The 23,273-nt window shown below is 44.7% G+C and overlaps 1 protein-coding gene across 1 annotated transcript in view; it reads right to left on the bottom strand.

Moving 5' to 3' along the window:
* Positions 1 to 539: 539 nt before the first annotated feature.
* The window catches only part of LOC306965843 (solute carrier family 23 member 2), a gene marked incomplete at its 3' end in the record, with an annotated part of 109,363 nt that continues 86,629 nt past the window's right edge, over positions 540 to 23,273 (bottom strand). The window contains exons 10-12 of the mRNA XM_079560411.1: positions 14,803 to 14,911; positions 796 to 891; positions 540 to 712 (exon numbers count right to left, since the gene is read on the bottom strand). Of these exons, the coding sequence (XP_079416537.1) occupies positions 540 to 712; positions 796 to 891; positions 14,803 to 14,911 (378 nt within the window). The remainder of the gene's footprint in view (positions 713 to 795; positions 892 to 14,802; positions 14,912 to 23,273) is intronic.

Below are 23,273 nucleotides of genomic sequence, written 5' to 3'. Positions count from 1 at the left end.
GCGGCGCCAAAAGGTTGAGAACCACTGCATTAGGACATGGCTGGAACATGTAGTAGGAGGAAAATACAAAATGTTAACAGTTTTAAATTCCGCATAGTCCCTTTAATGGATAACTTCTGGGTTTTTTACAGATTTTTTTTCTTTTAATCTTTGTCCTTGTGACATTAGCTTGGCCTCTTTGCTGTATTTTCCTGGTGAGTTTATGCACACGTGTAAAAGACCAGAAAGAAATCAGATTATATCAGATTCTGCTGTTTACACGCCTATAATCTGAGAAGTCCAGAAATCAGATCATGATCGGATTATTAGCCTGCATGTAAACGTAGCCACCGAAGCCGACACCGTAGAAGAAGAAACACCAAAACCGAACCGCTTTGGAAAGTGGGTTTTCCAGAACAGGTCCACTTTAACGTGAGAAGTTGTGGATTCAGGGCGCAGTACCCCGGCGCGGCCACAAGAGGCGACAGGTTTGAGGTCATTCAATAAATCAGGGGGTTTGACCTTGTTGGCCCTCCCGTGGTGAGTCCTGCAGAAGGGGTCTACTGGCGGTTCTTGTAGGAGGGCAGGAAGGGCAGCATCTGCAGGAACCGGAAGCGCTTCAGGAGTCGACCGGTGAACGGGATGTCGTAGCACGAGAGGTCGCTGTTGGCGTCGCCGTCCACCAAACCCACGCTGTCTCTCCACTTCTTAATGCCCCGCTCCTTATCGGTGCCTGGAAAGAACCGAGAAAAAACATCAGAAACGGACTGAGCAGGTGTCCTTTGGTGTCAGCAGTGTGTGTGTGTGTGTTTGTACCTGGGATGGTGTTGTCCAGGATGAACCCGAAGAAGCCGCCGATGAACATGTGCGTGGTGAAGAGGACCACGATCACCTGGTCCAGCTCTTTGACCCCTGAGGAAACACAAACACGGAAGTTACACTCGGGCGCTGGACGTCCTTCAGAACAAGATCATCTACACCCAGACGCTGCTCCTGTTCCAGTGGAGCTTCTGCCTGTGTGAATCGGCCATGTTGATCATTTGTAAGGTAACGATCACGTAGGGTAGCTGCATAATGAAGCCACATGAAGTTTGTCAGCGCCCTGGAGGTTCTTTGGAAAGGTTTTGATGTGGAGGGAAGAGTAAACCCCAAGAGACATTTCACAGATGTGGTTTGTTTGTGGGTAAAGTAAGTAAGTGCTTTATTTGTCATTATAGAACCGTACAACAAAAGAGTGTTCAGATGTGAGTCCTGGGGGGGGAAAAAACAGGTTGGGCTTTAGCGGGACAACATCCAAATCGGGCGCTACTTCAGGAAAACATGAGAGACTCGACCTGATCAGCAGCACCTCGTCCTTTGTACTGATGAAGAGGGGAAACACGCTGCCCACCATCCATCCTCTTCCGCTTTATCCGGGGCCGGGTCGGGGGGGCAGCAGTTTCAGCAGAGATGCACAAACTTCCCGATCCACACACACCTCCTCCAGCTGTTCTCCACGAGGCCTTGTCCCACTAGGACATGCCTGGAACACCTCCCGCAAGAGGCGACCGGGAGGCATCCGGAACAGATGCCCGAGCCACCTCAGCTGACTCTACTCCGAGCTCCTCCCGGGTAACTGAGCTCCTCACCCGATCTCGAAGGGTGCGCCCAGCCACCCTGCGAAGGAAACTCATTTCGGCCGCTTGTATGCGCGATCTTGTCCTTGTCCATCCATCCATCCATCCATTTTCTTCCACTTGTCCAGTGCCGGGTCGTGGGGGCAGGTGTTGGAGTTGCCCAAATCACACTGCACCAGCCCCTATGGCTCCTCCTGCAGGTGGTGGGTCCACAGAAGGACGGCCTCATGGTTCTAACCGGGCCTATTGGTCTCTCATAAGGAGCTTCTGAACCGCTATTTGTCTGACCCGTCACCTAGGACCTGTTTGCCCTGGGAGACCCTACCAGGGGCACCAAGCGACAACCGACAACAGAGCTCCAGGATCATTCAGGCGCTCAAACCCCTCCACCACATTAAGGTGGCGGTTCCAGGAGGGGAGGTCCAGTCTAAACTTTAAGTCAATGTAGAGTCAATGAAAAGTGGAGGGGAACAACCAACCACGTTTCCCCCTCACAATGAACGGTTCCGACGCCCATGCCTGAGCAGCATGTTTCTGGAGGTCGGGGGAAACCCGGAGGAAACCCGTCTGCCTTCAGTCTCCTCTGATCCTCTGAAACGGTGCAGCGCCTCCTGGGTTTGTCCCTCTTTCAGAGCGTGGTGTCCTGCACTGGTCAGCTCCTCCTCCTTCCTCTTCCTCCTGCTTAGCTCCCTCCGCTCCACAACAGTTCTTCCCCATCTGTTTTATTCTCCAGGAAACGTCCATTAGCCAGAATAATAGAAGGCATGTGTGGGTTAGATGCGAGTCTCGCCCGGATACCTCCTCGTTTGTCCCTTCCTTGTTTCCTGTAGCTCCTCCTGTGACGCCTCCTCTGTGCCGCAGGTGTGGGGGCTCTCGGTGTCTCTTCAGTGTCTCAGAAGAAGAAATAAGGAGGTTTCCAATAGGTTTAGCTCATGAGCTGCTTCTTCAGGACCATTATTGACTCCCTGCAGTAAAAGAAAGTAGCTGAACTTACAAATACAAGGCAAAGATGCACAAAAGTATCCAGTGAGACAATGTGGAACAGAGACCACAACATCTGCCCGTCATTTCCGGAAACACAGTCCCTCACCCTCTGTTCCGTCTCATTTCTAACTCCTCTGAACTCTGAAAAACACCAAAACACATCTTCACACACTTTCTCCCGGACCTGGAACAACAAGCGCGCGCCGTAAATCTACTTCCTGCCCTCTCCCCCGAAAGGTCGGGGGCCGGGGGTGAAGTCCAAGCCTCTAAAATGGCGCCGAAACACTAGCCGCGGCGGTAAATTTGGGAGGACAGGATAACGGCCGCGGCTCCCGAGTGTCCTGGCTTTTATCGGAGGATCTTCAGAGGAGGCTAATGCCCAACACATGTGGCCGCCGCCGCCGCCGCCGCCGCCGTAGAAGCAGAAGCAGAAGCCCTGGGCAGAAGCACCAGCCGGGCTTTTAGGGGAGTCCTTAAAGGCAACACGACGTTTACGAGATGCTCCGCGGACGGCACTGAGAGGTTAAGTGGAAGCGAGGCGTTCAGCGGGTCTCCGAGGCGGGTGGGGGGGGGGGTCAGAACATGCTCACACACGGTGATGTCACATGATCAGATGTAGGATCTTCACTGGCTACAAAGGATGGAGAATTGCATGACTTATGTCCCAGTTTTCAACACTTTATACACTGTGATTCTCACAGAAGACACGAGGACACACGGCTCCTGATGTGTGTGTGTGTGTGTGTGTGAGCTCCACTGGCTTGAACAGTTTTTTTTCCAAGAAGCTTTTAGATTTGTGCCAAACTGAAGAACATGTGCTCGGTTCAGGTGGGGGTTAAGATGTTAAAACACATTTCCATATGTGTTCATTCATATGTAGTGAGAATCTACAATGGAAACAGTCTTGAAACGAAAGACGACGATGGCCTCCTAAAGCCTTTCCAAACGTTCGAGCAGAGTCGAAACCGGAGAGATTAAATCATGTGTTTGTCTCCAGTTGGTTAGACGACTGTACCGGCTGCAGAACATCCAGAACCAGGAAACACGACCATATTAGTCCAGTGCTCTGGTCTCACTGGCTCAGTCGCTCAGAGAATAGTGTAAAACATCTCTGCTTGTTATAAGTCTTATCCTGGTTTAGGACATGTTAGAGCCGTATGAACCACCTCGGGCTCTGAGATCATCAGGTCTCCTGGTGGTTCCAGAGTCAGGACTAAACATGATGAGGCTGTGTTTCAGTTTTACGCAGCAAAAGTCTGGACCAGCCTCCATGAGACAGGCCTCAGCCCTGACTATGTTTCAGTGTTTATTTACTGCTGCCTATGGCAATAGACTGTATTTCAACATATTTTATAATTTGAATACATACATATTGTATGTCTGTATTTGTATATGTTGTATCAATTGATTTGTTTTATTGTGTTTTCGGTGTTGCTGTGAAATGTGAATGAAACGTGCTGTGTGTCTTGCCTAAATCTGAGTTAAGCTGATTTTTTTAAGGGGCTAGATGCAAGTTTGCCATTTTATACTCACTACTGCCACCTCAGGTCATACGTGTAATTTCACCTTCTATATTAAAGGAATATTTCAGGATTTTTGACATAGGACCTCATTTCCCAGTTTTCCAGAGTGTTGCTGATTTCTGGAGATATTTTTTTTTGTAATTCATGCAGTTCTTATATTTGAAGAGTGTCATGGCGCTAGGCTAGTGCAAGGCTAGTGCATGTCTATGGTATCAGCTAGCCTGCATTAAAAACAGTGTGACCCGCTCCACAGAGCACCTGCGGCAAATCACTTATAACACCAGACTAACCATATAAATGTCTTAATCAGTGCTTAATTTGTAAATTAGTATTTTCAGGAACACTTTTGGTCTGATGTGATGGATTAGGGGAACAGGCCAAAACATTTGCCGGAACACTCTCATTAGACACCATAACATCAGATACATTTTTTGCCGGATCCTCCAAAATATTTCCCGGATCCTTAACCCTGAAAAAAATGTAATTGGGGGAATGCGTTCCCCCAAACGGGGGATCAAATTAAGCACTGGTCTTAATGGAATCATAACTGTTTTGCATTTAAAATAACCTATATTTGAGCAGCATCAGCTTCGTGGTTGTATAGGCTACGCAGCGGCGGAGTGATCTGCGAGAAAATAGTCCCTCAAAATGCGATCATTCATGTGATGCAGGTCAGTTATATTCCAAACATTTATATGGTTAGTCTGGTGTTATAAGTGATTTGCCTCAGGTGCTCTGTGGAGCGGGTCAGACTGTTTTTAATGCAGGCTAGCTGATACCATAGACACAAGCTAGCCTTGCACTAGCCTAGCGCCACGAAACTCTTCAAATATAAGAACTGCATGAATTGCAAAAAAAAAAATCTCCAGAAATCAGCAACACTCTGGATAACTAGGAAATGAGGCCCTATGCCAAAAATCCTGAAATATCCCTTTAAGCTCGTGCATGACGGCACTTCAGACCCGAAGTAACACCTTTCTGAGTGACGGTGCAGGATTTTAGAGGCAGTTGTGGTGAACAGATCTGAGTTGAATAGTGTGAAACAAATGTAAATGCGTGTTTACAATAGGGATGGGCGATACCACATTTTTTGGAATCGATACGATACCGATACTTTTGGGGTCATTTTCGCCGATACCGATACCGATACTGGTCATTTCATATGGGTGAATGTATTTCAATCAATATACATTTCTAAAACTGGTTATTTTATATAATTAATTGGTCCATTAAAATGATATTACTTTAACTGGTTAATTAAACAATATGAATGTGAAATTAAATACATAAACACAATTTTAAATGAATACTTCAATGACAAACAGAACCTAAACCAGAATGACTCAGTTCAATCTTTTGCTGTTGTGACTGTTTTGGCTCAGAACAAAGAAATAAATCATCCTTTTGTGTTGATAATTAACTTTTTGCCCAATATCGATACTTAAAAAGTAGCCATCTGGTATCGATATATCGATACTTTGGTATCGATCCGCCCATCCCTAGTTTACAAGAGGAAAGCAAAAATTCTAATCGTTATTGAGAAAAAAGTCATGAAATGAGCATCTTTTTAAAATAAAAAGGATCATGAACAGGTTTTTGTATTGGTTGACATTGCACTGGGTTCAAAAGAATAATCCCAATATGGCCGCCAGCAGTGCCTTCATTCAGCGCCCCTTAAGACGTGCTCATTTATAAAGCTTTATTGAATCAAACCCGGTCCGCTGAAGAAGAGCCACTTTCATCAGGGAATCATGGATCCAGCAGTGACTTCAGAGGAGGATCTTCAGTCGAGTCCCGGGTCCGGCTCTGATCCACATGAGGCAGATGAAAGGAGGGATCAGGGGAGGCGTCTGGGGAGAGGGGAGTCCAGACCAGTCCTTTTGACCTTTGATTCTGATTGAGCATCTGCCACGTGTCCAAACCAAAGTCGCAAATCACCAAAGAGTCACTTAGCTAAAGGCACAATCCTGCAACGTAGTAAATATAGTAAATATAGCACTGCCTGACACATCATTTGTCGTGTTTTCGTCACATTTTTGCTGCGTTTTCATCCTTGTTTTCGTTGCTATACTGATGATTTCTCTTTAGATTTGGGTAAAGCCAAACTGGAGAAACTGGCTTGGTTCAGGTGAGGGTGAAGAAGTCAAGAATCATTTATTTCGGAGCTGTATTTATATTCAGAGGTCGATTTTCGCTGCATCTTTGACACGTGCTCGTCGAGGGTGAGGGGTCAGGGGTCAGGGGTCGATCTCAGACAGGGCCGTGGTTTTGTCCAAACACTTCCCGGAGAGGACAGGAGGAGGCGGAGAGACGGAGCTAAGTCTGTGTGAAGAGGATTGAGGCCTAAGCAGCCTAGACCCGAAGAGACGAGACCTGCCCAGAACTGGACCGGGATTATCTCCGCGGCGACGGTCACATGACGCGGATCACGTGACCACAGCGGGGCTTCCCAGGGGTGCAGGTGCAGACGCTTCGAATCCTGACCGTCGAAGTCTGATAGAGATGTTTATTTTTATTTCAAGTTTTGGACCAATCATTGAGCCATTTTCCAATTCTGAAATCATTTTACTCAAGTAGATGCTAAAGTGCCGTCCATGATGTAAATCTAACCATCAGTAATGAGTAAATGGGTTAAAACTGCCTTGTGCTCGTCTGAAGTGTGAGGTCTAAAGGCTGCAATCTGGATGTGTGGATTACATGTGGATTACATGTGGATTACATGTGGATTACATGTGGATTACACGCTACAATGCTACGGCCCCGCTGCACTTTTGTAATGACCAGCAGAAGCAGCTTAGGCCACTGTTTTCACACAAAGCTCCAAACACAATAGGATTTGGACGCCATTTTTAGGTCAGGAAAACAGAGTTCTCAACTTTTGCGACAGGAGCACAAGTCAAACGAGCTCCACCGGCTGGACAGAGAAGGACACGCCCTGAAAATGACACCTCGTCTCAGATAAAGTCACTTAAAAGTGTTTGACATGTTGGGATTTGTGCTGATTTTGATTAGAATTGATTTTATTACCAATGGAACAAGAATGATTTTTCTGGCCTTTGACCTTTTTGTCTCAAATCAGGTGTTTTTGTCTTAAAGGAATAGGCCACCGTTTTTACATGCTGAGATATGTTCTTACCTGAGCTTTGACGAGTTCTTTAGGACCTGTCTGATCTTCCCCCGTGCCTTCAGTCACGTAAACACAGCGCAGACAGCGTTAGCATTTAGCCTCTCCCTCTCTCCTCTATAGCTCCAAAACAGGTCAAGATAGAAGCTACCAAGCTCTTCCACGTTTTCCCTATTTAAATATGGTTACGTGAAGTGTTCCACTACAAAGTATAATTACACTAAATTAAACAATGTGGATTTTCTAAGCGGATAAAAGGGGGGACTGTATTGTAAGGCGTAATAATACCAGGAGTAGTTCGAAATCCGCGCAGTAATCTTCACTTTACTGTGCGGATACATTCTGTAAAAACTGTGGCCTATTCCTTTAAGTGTCTTATTTCCATCCATTTTCTTCCGCTTTATCCGGGTCGTCTGAGCAGAGATGCCAAAACGTCCCGGTCCGAGCACACGTCCTCCAGCTGCTCTGGGGGGACCCTGATGCGACACCAGGCCAGCTCGGAGACATGTCCCTCCAGGGTGTCCTGGGTCTGGACCTCCTCCCAATAGGACATGCCTGGAACATCTCAGAGGGAGAGACCAGGAGGCTCTGGAACAGATGCCCGACACACCTCAGCTGCTCCTCTCGACGTGAAGGAGCAGCGACTCTACTCAGAGGCTAAATGAAGAAAACAGGATATGTATATGTATCGCGGAGGAGGGTTAGCTATACCTTTGAGGGAGGACTCCTCACAGGACAGCACGTCTCTGCCGGTTTAAATGCAGCGGCTTCAAGGTCAGAGGGGCTAAATAGTGGATGTGTTTGCAAAGCGGATTGAATAATATCTAACTGATGAAATGCATCGCCTCCTTGTGACTCGGTCTCATGTGAAGAGATGGTAGAACACACGTGAGCGCTTCCCCTGTTGTTTGAGGATCACCGGGGTCTTGGTTTTAACACTTTATTCCTCCCTTTAGCCTTTGTCTTGTTTATTTCTGCATAATTTTCTTCTTTTTGGCCTGGTTTCTATGGTTTAGGCCTGAATCGGTCTTAGCCCTGACTCCTGCTTTACATGTGGTGTAGTTCTTGGCTTGATATGGCTAAATATTTACAAAAAATGATAGTGTCAGCTATTCAAAATACACAATTTAGTGCAATGGTGAAGGAGTTCATTTCAGCCGCTTGTATCCGCGATCTTGGCCTTTCACTTTCTTAGACAAAATGACTTAAAATGTTTGAATTATCAGAATGTGTGCTCATTCTGAGTTTTGAGGTTTAGACTGGTCTTTTTGCCAATTGAACAAGAACGATTATTCTTGTCTTTGACTTTTTTTTGTTTCATTTCAAGGTCTTTATGAAGCTTCACCACCAATTCAACCTGGAAGACGTACCTGCAGCCTTCATTCATCGCCTCATCGCGTCAGCCAATCATCACAGCTGCTTATTCTGCTTCAGCCATTTTCAGAGCTTCCGAGTCCAGGATCCCCTTCTTAAGCTCCTCGGTCAATCACTCGGCCGATTCCCAGCTGTGTTGAGTCCCTCCTCCGTCCCTCCTCCGCCCCTCCTCCACCTGGCCTCTCCTCAGGCTCTGCTCATCGCATCGCGCCGGGTCTCGTCCTACCACCACCAGTGTCCAGGCCATAGACTGTATATATAATGGACAGCTCGTCCTCACTCCTCCCCGTTTACCATAATGACCACGGTCGTGGGGGAAATCATGGCGGATTTACAGACTCCTCCTCCCCAGCTCTGACGAAGCCTGTTCCTAAAAAGGACATACGGGCGGGATCTTCACTGTAGACTCGGCCCTTGCGTGACGTGTAGCTCGCGCTGCTCCAATGCTAACAGTCCTGAATATCTAGCCTGGTCCAGTGTTGAAACAATAGAAACCAGGCGTTAAAGTTGTTTTTAGCGTGTCTAAACCCCAATGCTTTTCAATGGGGACCTAGTGGCGATATGGAAGTACTACAGCAATGGCGGCCCCCAGTGTCGTGGGCATACAGCAGAGCAGCCAGCGGCCATTGGTCCGGGCTCCGGGGGAAGATTCTGGCCATCATCTATCAACGCCATGTATTCCAGATCATTACTGCAATCTTAGGGTCTGAGCCCCGATCATGATTCACGTTCAATAAAACTTTCTAATGCAGTCTGTCTCTCTGTCTTGGCTCTTCCCTCTCATTTTCTTCTGCTTCATCGCGGTCGGGTGGTGAAGGCAGCGTCAGAGCAGATCCCCACACACCTCCTCCAGCTGTTCTGGGGAGACCCTGAGGCGACACCAGGCCACAGAGACATGTCCCTCCAGCGTGTCCTGGGTCTGGATCTGGACCTCCTCCCAATAGGACATGCCTGGAACAGCCACCTCAGCTGGATCAGTCTCGTCTTTGACTTTTTTTGTCTCATTTCAAGGTTTTTTTTTGTTTGTTTTTGTTCAGTCTCATTATCTGTCCGTCTAAAAACGAGAGAATCACTGCCGTCAGACGAGCCAATACCAGGTGGAGTCGCAGCGTGATTACAGACTTTTCAGCAGCACTGGCGCCCCCTGCAGTATCAAACCCGCCCTGCGCCCTCACCCCCTGGTTGAGGCACGGGCAGCGCCATCTGTGAGCGTGGCATTAGGAGCTTAGGCTGGCACCGCCTCTGCCACACGGCTCTGCCAAGGCCCAAGGTGACAGCGACGCAAGCTCCGGCTTCAGGAGGAATCAGACGGACATGTGGAGACGCGGCTTTAGATGCTGTATTCACACATTTCAGGAGGTTCACTTTAACGATACTTGGTTTATGATATTTACACCTGAACGGCACTGAAAACACAACAAATATATGAATTGATTCCATAAAAATCTACTTCAAACCATGTTGAAGCACTGACTGTTCCCACTGAGTTTAGAGTAATCCTCAGTCAATCCTGGCAAGATTAGCTGTTTCTTTCTCTTTCTCCACCCAGTAGCTCAACAAACACTTTCTACACTTCTGCACGCCGTAGATGAGTCACATTTTATACGCCTAAGTAGAAATATTTATACTAATAAAACGCAAATACTGTGCATTGTTGTTCAGACTTGATGCTCAGCACATTCTGAGCGCAGAGGGAGCAGCGACACTGGGTCAGTGTTTCGTTCTGTACTTCCTGTTTTATATCGCGCCATATATACAGACGCTTTTCGTCATAGGAGGGGGCGTGGCTTCGCCGAGGGGGAAAATAAAATCTTAAAGGAATAGGCCACCGTTTTCACATACTGAGATATGTTCTTACCTTAGCTTTGACGAGTTCTTTAGGACCTGTCTGATCTTCACCCGTGCCTTCAGTCACGTAAACACAGCACAGACGGCGTTAGCATTTAGCCTCTCCCTCTCTCCACTATAGCTCCAAAACAGGTCAAGATAGAAGCTACCAAGCTCTTCCACGTTTTCCCTATTTAAATATGGTTACGTGAAGTGTTCCAGTACAAAGTATAATTACACAAAATTAAACAATGTGGATAAAAGGGGGGCTATATTGTGAGGCGTAATAATACCAGGAGTAGTTCGAAATCCGCGCAGTAATCTTCACTTTACTGTGCGGATGGCAAATTACTCCTGGTATTATTACACCTTACAATATAGTTCCCCTTTTTATCCACTTAGAAAATCCACATTGTTTAATTTTGTGTAATTATACTTTGTAGTGGAACACTTCACGTAACCATATTTAAATAGGGAAAACGTGGAAGAGCTTGGTAGCTTCTATCTTGACCAGTTTTGGAGCTATAGAGGAGAGAAGGAGAGGCTAAATGCTAACGCCGTCTGCGCTGTGTTTACGTGACTGAAGGCACGGGGGAAGATCAGACAGGTCCTAAAGAACTCGTCAAAGCTAAGATAAGGTAAGAACATATCTCAGTATGTAAAAACGGTGGCCTATTCCTTTAAGAGAAACACAATTTTCACTCTTTTCAGCCATTTTCTGGTGGAATATGAACTTTTTATCACACATAAATAGAGTCAAGTGTAAATCGGGCCCATATGGATATTCTCTCACAGCAGATTGTTCAGTAGAAGTGAAAAAAACGGCAGTTGTAGCAAGCGCTAGCTAACCGTTAGCATTAGCACAATTAGCGTTCACCATTATTCACGTATTTTTTGGCCTGTTGAACCACTTTGCTCCTCCCCATGTCTTTGTATCTTTATTTAGTTTAAAACTATATTCAGAATTCAGCATTTGTTAAAGTAGTTTTTGAATAATTAGAGATAGTTTAGATTTTTCTCCAAATTGTTTCCCCCCTTAACTGTTTTCAAACATGACCATATATGGACGATTCCAGAGATGCCATCTGTATCTATTGCTCAAACCCCAGACTGTCCTCCACATTTAAAGAGGGGGTATTATGCATTTTCAGTCACACAGCACCAGTCTATATCACACTACAATCATGATCAAACCTTCTGTTGGTCTGTAAATGCAGTAAATTAGAATAACTTCCTTGTATAAAATGTCTCTCTCAAAATGGCTGTAGTGAATGTCTTGAAATAGGCCTCTGTCTCTTTAAGAACCTCTGAGCCTTTAGACACGCCCCCTCCACACGCTGTCTGTGGCATCAGTGGGGAGGGGGTTCTGCTGAGGAGCAGTGGTTGGTTACTCGGCTGGTGACGAAAGCTCGGCGGCATCTCCAGGAGGTGGGGGCGTTCCTAGGAGGACTCAGGCAAACCTATCCCTAAAATGGAGAGTTTTTACAGATTACTCAAAAATATGTGAATGTGCCAAGGCAACACTTCAGGCATGTTTTTAATGAAGGAATGACAGAATAACATGATGTAAAGCTTGAGAAAGTCGATTTTGCACAATACCCCCCCTTTAAATTGGACATTCTGTCGGTTCAAAGCTGTATTCCTACAGCGGCCAGGCTTCAGCTCCAGTGCCTGTGTTTCATTGTATTTCATTGTATTTCATATTTAATTCTTACAGTAAATAAGTAAGTGATTTATTTGTCATTGTACAACCGTGCAACAAACTAGAGTTCAGGTGTTAGTCCTGAGCCGCATGTTTTTGGAGGTCGGGGAAACCTGTCTTCCTTCAGTCTCCTCTGAAACGATGCAGCGCCCCCTGGGTTTGTCCCAGAGCGTGGTGTCTGTAGACTGTATATATAAATGGACAGCTCGTCCTCACTCCTCCCCGTTTACCATAATGACCACGGTCGAGGGGGAAGTCATGGCGGATTTACAGACTCCTCCTTTCCAGCTCTGACGAAGCATGTTCCTAAAAAGGGCATAAGGGCGGGATCTTCACTGTAGACTCCTTCCTTGTGTGACATATAGCTCGCGCTGCTCCAATGCCAACAGTCCGACCCTCAGTAGTACGAGATTTCTAAAATGCTTCTTACGAAAACCAGCCTGGTTTCTTTAATTGTAACTATGTCTAAAGTCCAATGCATTCCAATGGGAGACTAGCGGCGATATGGAGGTACTACAGCAATGGCGGCCTCAAGTGTCACCGTCACAAAGCAGAACGGCCATTGGTGGCGTCCTGCACCGGTCAGCTCCTCCTTCCTCCTGCGCAGCTCCCTCCGCTCCACAACAGTCTTTCACCGTCTTCTAGGAAGAGCTTAACAGTTCATCGGTTTCATTCTCCAGTGAACGTCCATTAGCCAGAACAATAGTGATAGAAGATGTGTTTGGCTTAAGTGAGTCTCGCCCGGATACCTCCTCGCCTGTCCCTTCCTTGTTTCCTGCAGCTCCTCTTGTGACGCCTCCTCTGTGCTGTAGGGGGGGCTCTTGGTGCCCCTTCAGTGTCTCAGAAGAAGAAATGTGAAGGTCTCAAAAGTCTCAAAAGAAGCTGCTGTTTGTTTACTTTAAAACACGGCAAAGACGGACAAAAGCGTCCAGTAAAACAGTGCGGAACACGGAAACCACAAAACACTGCTGTACCAAAGAGAGGGAAGTTGCTGCTTGTTTATGCGTCACCAGTACAGAAACATTATGTCAAATTATAAACTGAAAATCTTCGCAGACGACACCAACATGTTTTGTTCTGGTGATAACCTTCATCAACTAGAAGTAATAAGCGTAGAATTAAAAAAAATAAAATCATGGTTTGATTCTAACAAACTCACCCTAAATTTAATGATATTTGGTCGGCGAAGAAAGAAATTAAATGCACAATTGCAAATAAATGGATCAGTTATTGAAATTGTGAAAAAAATCTAATTTCTTGGAGTAATAATTGATGATGAAATTCGATGGAAAGGTCACATAGAACAAGATATCAAGAAACATTTCTATAATGTAGAAGTCCAAGTACCTTTTAGATCATAAATCACTTCATATATTGTAATGTTCACTGGTATGACCTGATCTAAGCTATTGTGCTGAGATTTGGGGAAATAAATTCATTAACTCGTCTTCAAAAAATGAGAATTATCAACAAATCTGGTTATCTTGATCATACCAACATATTGTTCTTGGAATCAAAAGTCATTAAACTCACTGACCTTGTAGATTATCAAACAGCCCAAATAATGTTCAGAGTACAGCAGAATACCAAACAATATACAAAAACATTTTCTCACACAACAAAATGTGTACAGCCTCAGGATCAGCTGATGACCATGAATTTACAAAACAAACGTTCAAATCAACTATGAAAAGTGTTTGCGTTTCCATTACTGGTGCCAAATTATGGAATGATTTAAGCTCAGATCGAAAACTGTGCTCAAGTATGAATCAGTTTAGGAAGAAATATAAAGAAAACATTTTTTTGAAATATGAGACAACAGAATTTACAGATTATAAGTGATTGGTCTCATGTATGTGCTGTGTTACTGTTGCAACTTAGCAATTTTCTTTGAGTTTTGAGTAACTATGTAGGAACAGGAATGACGTTATCAGTCTGTTTTTGAAATAGGGGGTGGGGTTGAATAAGTTTAACTTCTCCTCACTCCTTTTTGGACATGTGCATTTGTATTTAGCTTTTCAAGGGAACTGACAAGTTTGCTTTTGTCTTTTTGATTTGTAACAGCCTTTACGTTTAAAATTTTGTAAAGGTGTGTTGTGTTGCTCACATGTTCAAAATAAAATAACAAACGAACGAACGAAAATCTTTATTTTGGCGCCTCAGCTTCAATATTTCAAAGTCTGTTTTCAAGCCTCGATGCAGGAGAAAGACACTTTAATGCCCAAATACGGCCACAGACGCAAAAACATTAATAGAACTTCTCAAGATTTTCAAATGTATTTTGTCAAACAGAGAAATGAGGGGAAATCTCAACATTCAAAAGCAAACTGCAGCTGAATGTGTTTCTGGCTGTAATGTTTGTATCTTCGACAAACTCGTGGCTTAGTTTAAGGCCTTAAAGTTTGGCCCAATACATGTACTGACTTTCCAAAGCCAGGCTGAGGTGGGCATTAGTCTGGAGCATTAGGAAAGGACGAGCCAAATGGGAGTCAAAGCCTGGTCTGGCATCTGACCTGAGGCCATGACCGCCGCGGCTTAAGCTCATTAAATAAAGGTTGAATGAACAAATAAATGCTCTTAATGTTTCAAACTGAATCAAAACAAATGAAACGCTGCCGACCCAGCACTCGGCTGTGTGGTCTCAGTCCAAGTCGAACCTGAACCGGGCGGTACCTGTGTCGATGATGCCCGGGTTGGAGTGGAACCACGTGGGCAGCACCAGACCGCTGAAGGTGGAGAAGCCCAGGATCAGAAGGTTCCGAGAGGAGTTCAGGTCCACGTACTGGAAAAAAACAGCAGGAGACAGATGTCAGGACTGTGCAGACTCAATACAAGCGCTTCCAATGACACAAAATCCATCCATTTGGTGCATTAACAATAAAAAGACAATTATTAGACTGAAAATACTGCGGTTCTGCAAAAGATCCATCCTTCTCCCAGTTTGTCATTCATATGGGAAGTAAAAAGTGAAGGAAGGAAGTAAAGGAAACGGGAAAAAAATGTAATATCTTCTATGAAAGAACACAGTGAGGGTGCAGGGACGCTCGACACCGCGGCACAGATCAGATCTGCTGGCCTGTGACTGACGAAGAGACCGCCGTAAACTTTGTTTGGAGGGACGAGAGGAGCAGCTGATGAAGAGAAACTATCATTAGAACTTCGGTCTGAGCAGGGAAACTCACCTATTAATATTAACCTACAGAAAGAGCCATGTTTGGTCTGTCCTGCAGCAGTGACCGACGCGTCTCTATCACATGTTTAAAGCGCCGCACGGTTTGGGAAAAGCCTTTGAAGAGCTCCAGTGTGTGTTGACACGGCACACAGCCTTTACACCTGAACATCTTTGTTTAATCCCCAAACTGTCCTCCACATTTTTAAAGCCCATAATCCCACATTATAGCTGTTCTGAGCAAAGTGCCGAGCTGAAACTGTAAACCATGCTGTAAATCAAAACTGAAAGTTAGTTTTTCCGACAGCTGCCAGCAGGAGGAGACAAAGACATTATTTAGTTATGGAATTTTTTATCTTTTTTAATTTTTTATTGACCTTTATTTAACCAGGATAGTCCCACTGAGATTAATAATCTCTTTTTCAGGGGAGTCCTGGCCCCAGAGGGGAATCTATTGTACATGTTTTTAGTGGTAGGGGAAGCCGGAGTGCCCGGAGGAAACCTACGCAGACATGGGGAGAACATGCAAACTCCAAACAGAAAGGCCCCGTCCAGGTGGGAATCGAACCCGGGACCTTCTTGCTGTGAGGCGTGAGCGCTAACCGCTGCGCCACCGTGCCGCAAATGACCAATGCAGAGGAACCAAAGCAATGTTTTAAAGTCTATTCCTAAGCTCCTTATGCAAGATAAGTCCATTTTAACAAAGCTGTTTCATTCCTTTTTGTTCTGTTTAGTTAAATGACCTGTCGCCGTTTGTTTCCTCCAACTCTCACAATGCACTGTGCTTTATAGCGACCCGTCTAGTGCCATCACTGCTCACACATATTAAAAAGCAACATATCTAAGGAAACAACATTTACAATCACAGGCAGCGCAGAGTCATTCAGACTAGAACGTTCCCCTAAACAGGTTGAAGGCATCTCTGTGTCCAGAGAGCGCAGGTCAAGAGGAAGTTCATTCCAAAGTCGAGGGAACACAGCTTTGAAAGAACCTGAGTTTTACAGCTGGTGCATGAAACCATCAGCAGGTGCTGACGACCTCAGGCTCCGAGCAGAGTTGTAGATCTGTAGTAGATCTTTAACAATTTAAACTGAACATGATGCTCAACAGGGAGCCAAGGATTTCCACACAGGCGTAATGTGGGCTGTCCTTTGTTTTGGATGACTAAAGACGAGTTACCTGTTTCTTGTTCAGGCACGTGAAGAGACTGTTGCAGCCACGAGGACTCAAACACATGAATGATCATTTCTATCACTCCTTTAGTTACCATGGACCTGGATTCCAGAAACATACTCTCATCAAAGATCACTCCAAGATTCCTGAGTTCAGCTGTGTGCTGTTTAATAAGACTTTAAACTTTGGCCTTAATTCTTCTCAGTGTTGCAGACCAGGGGAACCGCGAGAACTGAAGAGAGAGAATTAATCCCTGTGCAGATGGGAATGGTTTGTTGAAAACTAAAAAGTAACTCAGATCTGACACATAACAGACTAGTGACTTAAAACAGGCACTTAACACCCACATCCGGGCTTCCTAACCACATGGGAATGTTCCTAAACCATGACTAATGTTGTTAAACTGCACTGTCACAAGGCCTGATTGCTCATTTCTGAAACAGCATCTTTTTTTGTGAAAACGTCGTCAATCTTTCCCAACATCTCACCGTGAGTAACACCAGCCCGCCCCCCACTCGGCACCGGCTCCTGTTCGCCATCTTCAGTTTCCATTGTGTCCATTGAAAACCCTGCGCTCCCTGCCGTATTAGTCATGCCCCTCGCAGGACGCGGGCTTGAAAACGGCCGAAACTTAACCTGCCGCGCTTCAAACGCTGACGAGTTCTTAGTGATAATAAAGCGGCGTATTTGGAGCGGGGGGGTCACGTTACGGCCTGATGGTGACGAACCGCTGAGAACAAACGGCGCCCGGGACGAGCCGGGACTGTGGGGATTTGACTCGATACGACGAACACAGAGAACTCCCGCCTCTGCACGCCGCCGCAGAACAACTGCAACTGGACACTTCGCCGCCACATGCTCCACGCTCTAGCAAGGAAAGGAAAACCTCCACTTTTCAAACACTTTTGCAATTAAATATATTCACCATCAGGATTAAATCGTATCTAAAAAGGCTCAGACTGACCTGGGATTGAAGTAAGTCTAAAGTAGTGGTTTTGTCATTATCCTCAGTATAAAGATATTTACCGTAAATGCTCTAATATAGGCCTTTATTTACTCAAGTGCATCGAGGACCAGGCTAGGGAGGCACCGATACCACTTTTTCTAAAACCGATACGAGTCCTTTGATTTAAGTACTTGCCGATACCGAATACCGATACGAGTACAAGGCATTTTCTTCAACATTCTTACTTTTTTCACAGCAGATTGGTTTGTAATTAGTTAATTTACTCATGGACATTTCCTTAAGTAAAGTAGGCGACACATTTAAGAGCAGTTATATTAGAATTGTGCTGACGCCATTTATTTATTTTATTTTCATTCAATATAATTTTTTATTTTTATTGCTCTGTCCATCATAGACAGAAAAGCCCATGTCCTAACGCTCCCAAAGCCTGTGCTTTATTCATTTATGTATTTTTGTTTAACAATAGTATTGAGATGTTACTTAAATGGTCTCTTTTCGTCTTTACTTCAGCTCCTGTAGATTTTCTCGTGTGTTTGTAGTAACTTAGCGAGTAGCTACAGCGTTTTCATTGTTTTGCTGCAGCTCATTTTGGCTCAATATAAACATGCTGTATGTCTTTAATTTGGATTTTCTGAGGACTTTTTAGTCGCTGGGTTAGTTTTTCAGATGAATAAACCCCTGGGCATAAAACGGCGTCAGAATGGCCAAAACTGCTAGCCGCGAGTTAGCAACATTAGCCTGTATCATGTAAACTCTGCAGACTCTACGCTGCAGCACTTTTAGCATTTAGCTCTGGTTAAATCCAGCTCAGACTCTGGTTTAGAGAGCGCAGTCTGTAATAAAGTCAGCTCTATGTGGATTATTGTATTTACACTAAACAATTCTCCAATTTGTTGCTTCTTCTCTCCTCAGCTGAGAGCTGAGGAGAGAAGTAGGTGCGCCTCGTAGCTGCGCCTCGTAGGTGCGCTGGCCGCACGTCAAATGGTATCGGTTTCTGGTATCATGATGGAATACAGGCCAGTATTAGAGAGTTTACGGTATTTGCTTTCTTCATGTACTCACACAGACATTATTCATACGGGCCTATTGTACATGTTTTAATGGGGGAACCAAAGTACCCGGAGGAAACGTACGCAGACACGGGGAGAACACACAAACACCACAGAAACCAGTTGTCCAGGCATTGACCTGTGGGGTTCCCCAGGGGTCGATTCTGGGGCCCATCTTGTTCAATTTGTACATGCTTCCGTTAGGTCAATTAGTATCCAGCAACAATGTGTCCTACCACAATTGCGCAGACGATACTCAGATCTATGTTTCACTAACAGCTGTAGCTGGAGACAAACGCATTTAATCTCTCCAAGTCCAGTTTAGACACTATGTTTTTTATTTTAGCAATGATTTTGAGGTGGTAATAGGCCGCTGATGTTATGGACTTAATACGACTGTTAAAATTCAGGTCTGAGTCCATGATTACCCCTAGATTTCTAACTTGATTTTTAGGTTCTAGTGAAAGCGTTTCTAGATGACCAATGGTAACCTCTCTGTGTTTTTTAATGGGCCAAAGACAATTATCTCAGTTTTATTTGTTTTTAACTGGAGGAAGTTATTTTGCATCCATGCACTAATCTGTTTGATACAATGACACGAAAGCTGCAGACCCGAAGCCGAGACAGATCTACCGTGAAGCGAATTCACCGTGATAGTGCGCCCTCTGCTGGTAAAGACGGATATACGACAGTATATTATTTCATGTTTTACAGATGTATTGTTGGGATTATTTTGTGTAATTTAGAATGTGTTGACATGTAATTTAGTTTAGGCTACATGTACTATTATTTGGGTTATTTTATGAAATTAAAATGGTATGTTTTACTCCTTTCATTGTATTTTGTAGGGACAGAGACAATATTTTGGAACAAAATCACATTTTTATTGTGGCAACGGCCATTGCTGTAATCAGTAAAGAAAGGAGAGAAATCATAGTTAGCTTGCAAAGTAAAAAAAATAACATTTGTACCTAAATTCAACTTCACAAACACAAAAGATCAACACTGATGTCAATAATTTGTAAAAATCAAATGTTGTAATTCTGGGCTAATAATGATGATAATAATACTACGGTCAAAACTAGTCTGGAATGACATATACATGCAACTATGTGCCATTAATAATGGTGCCATAACTTTTTATTTTATTTTATTTATCCAGGATAAAACTTGTTGAGATTAAAAATCTGAAGAGTGTCCAGGCCAAGATTCTTTAAAATTAAAGCATGCAATAATTTGCCACAGAAAGTAAAAGGTACCCGTAATACATAATTATTAATAAATTATATAGTTGCTTTACAGCCTGCAATTGCACTTTTTGGGTGGCATGTAACTGGAATTATTCATTGTTTTTTCTCATTTACAACTAGCATAAACGCTATCTTAAGCAGAAAATTAACGTGTCATGTTATCTTCATCAAACAACATTAATGTGTCATGTGATCTTTATCAAACATTAATGTGTCATGTACCACCAGGGGGGGTATTACAGCAATGTCATGAGGACCAAAGAGAAGCACTTTCCTCGCCCCCATCGGCAGCTGCTGACAGTAACTAATAAAGTAACTTGTAATCTAGCTTAGTTACTCCTAAAATTCCACAAAAGAGGAGGAGTCAGAAATCAGTAAATATCTCACTTTTTCAACTTTAACTGTGCAGATCAGACCAGGAGTGACTTACTCCAAACCTGATCCAAAAATAAAGTCTCAAACAGGACTCAACAAGAAACTACAGTTGGAATAATCCAGTAGGTCAGAGTTGAGAGTGGATTCAGGAAAACTATAATAAGATTTTAACGAGGGCAAGGCTTTAAATAAACCTGGATTTATCAGGTTAAATAAATATCAGTCTGTGCCAAGAAGAACCCCCCCCCCCCCCCCCCCCCCCCCCCCCCCCCCCCCCCCCCCCCCCCCCCCTCTCCTCAGTCTGAGTATTTAAGTCTGCCTACACCGGGACTAAACTGGGATTGAACCGGGAATGAACCAGGACTAAACTGGGACTGAACCGGGACTAAACTGGGACTGAACCGGGACTGCAGCAGGAGTGAAGCCGGAGTGAGGCGGGGCTAAATCCGTCTGAGTGGTCCTACTGTTGTGGCTGGTTTTAATGGGCCGGCAGCCCGCGCCCTGACCCTCCCGAGGCACTAATCAGACGGGGCATTCAGGGAACGGGATTAACGTTGACCTCGGACGACTTCAGGCCCAGCTCCAGATTCACCTGCAAAGCCCTTCATTCAACGCGACACATTCAGGCGCTCGGGACAGGGCGGGAAACGGCGGCATCTACAGGACGCGACTTAACTTCGACCAAACCAGGAGGAATCAGGAACAAAAACTGCTCAAATTCACCTCCAAAGACTTCATTTACACTACGCATTGAGGAGCTTGAGAATTTGTTATTCGCTTATTCATAAAACCCTAAACTGTTTTTTGCAGGGAAACTGTCAAAATGTCTTTAAAGTAATTCCTCATATTTAAAGGCACCCAGCGTAACATTTTGGATTCTCCTTTTCCCAACACACAACAATCAAAAAGTAATCAAAGAGTGGATACGAATGAGGGCCTTAACCATTTAAATCTCATATTCGGCTTCCTCGTAAGCTATCCCTTAGCCAATTGCAAGAAGCTTTTAGATTTGGGCAAAGCCAAACTGGAGAAAATGTGGTTCAGGCGGGGTTTAAAGAGGATTTATTAAACATTTGATTGGGTGAAGTGTTACACAGTGTGGCTTTAACCTCTTAACCCCCACCTGAACCGAGCACACTTTCTCGCATCGAGTTGCCTTGTGTGTGGAATGCGTGGTATAAATAAACTTGCCTCCAGTTTGGCTTTGCCCAAATCTAAAAGCTTCTTGAAAAAAAAGCGTCAAAATAGCAAAGAAAACGTGGGTGAAAACTATAGAGGTGTCCATGGTTGTAGTTGGTCATGTTTATACTCACTACTGCCACCTCAGGTCATACGTGTAACTGCAGGTTTTATATTAAGCTCTGGTCTGAGCTCATTCTACACTTTAGGACATGGAGGAACATGTAGGGGGAGGAAAATACTTTTAACATCCCTAAAGAGGAGGCTAGGTAAAGCTAAAGACACAACACTCACCTCATGAGTTCATTTTAAAAAGGGGTGGAGATAAATGTTGTTGTTGTAAGCATGAATGAGGTTTCTGAGTGACTGCAGGTAAAATAAATATACCTGTAGAGGGGGTGGGTTAGCGCGCACACTAATGGTTAATCGAGTATTAACTGCTAAGGGCCTCGGTTAACGGTTAATGAAAAACTAATGAAAATGCAACAAAAAAAACTCAAAAATAATACAACAAAAATGTGTCTCTCAGTTCCTAAAGATGCACAATGTCGTCGTGTCCTTGCGTTACAGTTAGTGGCGTAGCAAGGGTACCAGGGGGCCCCAAGCAGGAAGGGGGTGCTCTTCTTCCAGCCGATATCGATACGCTGCACCCGCTCTCTTTCTCTCTCTCTCTCCTCCTTAGAAGCAGGTGAGGGAGGGGCGAGTTGGGCTCATGGGGCCCTTTCAGGGAATATGCAACGGCCAATTGTCGTTGCACCTGCAGTGACCACATTCTGGGCCCTCGGTACACACTATTTTGATGGGCCCCCCTACACCCCACACCCACGTGTTAGTTCAATCAATTCACTTTTCATATTCATCTCCACATATTCTGGGGTTGAGTTTGACAGTGTGTGTGGTTTGTCTGTTTTAACCTTAAGATTATTATTATCATTATATGATTATTAGTTAAACTTAAAGATATCACATCAAACAGGGGCTGCACTGGGTATACAGGGTTTTTTAGTCAATAGGCAGTGAAATAGGCATTAATAATACTTCAAAATGCAAGTTTATGTTAAACAAGTAATTATGATGTTGTTGTTCTGAAAAAGCTTGAATATTCTGGCCCAGGACGTCCCACACATTTTACTATAGAACCAAGTCAAAGGAGTCCCTAAAGCTGTCTTGAGTCTTTCATTAATTCGGTGATAAAAGCGTGAGTGACCTGTGGCTCAGGTCACTGTTTTGGCCAGATGGGAGTCGATGATGGTAATTAAAGGGAACGTTCAGCGATGACAGTTTTAAAGGGGCGTCCGGGCCCCGGAGATTCATCCATCATTATTGTAACCGCTGTATTTCAGCCGCTTTGTTCAGTCGCTACATCAATTAGGAGGAAATTTAGGAAGTGCAAAACAACAGGTTTATAGCAGCACTTCTGAGGCCCCCCACCCTGCTCTGGGCCCTGGGTACTCGGTGCCCTTTACCCCCAGTCACGCCCATGGCAGTGACTGTATTCTCTTGGTCGTTTCTGTCAAATCGTTGGCCCTCTGGGGGCCCCTACTGGCTCGAGGGCCCCAGGCCTCTGCGTACAGTGATGAGGGACTGGTTTCTTGCACTTTATAAGTTGAGACATTTGCCATTTACCATTGTGTTGAATTTCTCCAGTAAAATCCAGAACCATCGTCTGAACAGGTGAATGATCATCTGAAGTCATAAGAATCCGTGACCACATGCTATCTTTATTTGGCGTTGTAAAGTGTGTTTATTCTCCCCATACTCGTGCTAAAGTGGATCGCGGCGGGGCTTTAGGAGGAAATGGGAAACATGTGCTCTGCATTATTGCCATTTAAAGTTTTATCCTGAAATTGTTCTCTTTTGTCCGCTGACTGTTTATGGCGTGTTGAGTTACAGCGGCCGCTCTTCTCTGCGGGAGCGTCTCGGTTCGTCTCCGGCTCGTGGGGAGATCTCGGGAGGTCCCGCTCAGATCTGGGCTCTGCTCT

This window comes from Gobius niger (genome assembly GCF_951799975.1).
Source record: "Gobius niger genome assembly, chromosome: 7".
Classification (NCBI taxonomy): Eukaryota; Metazoa; Chordata; class Actinopteri; order Gobiiformes; family Gobiidae; genus Gobius; species Gobius niger.
This window is presented reverse-complemented; position numbering and strand designations above follow the sequence as displayed.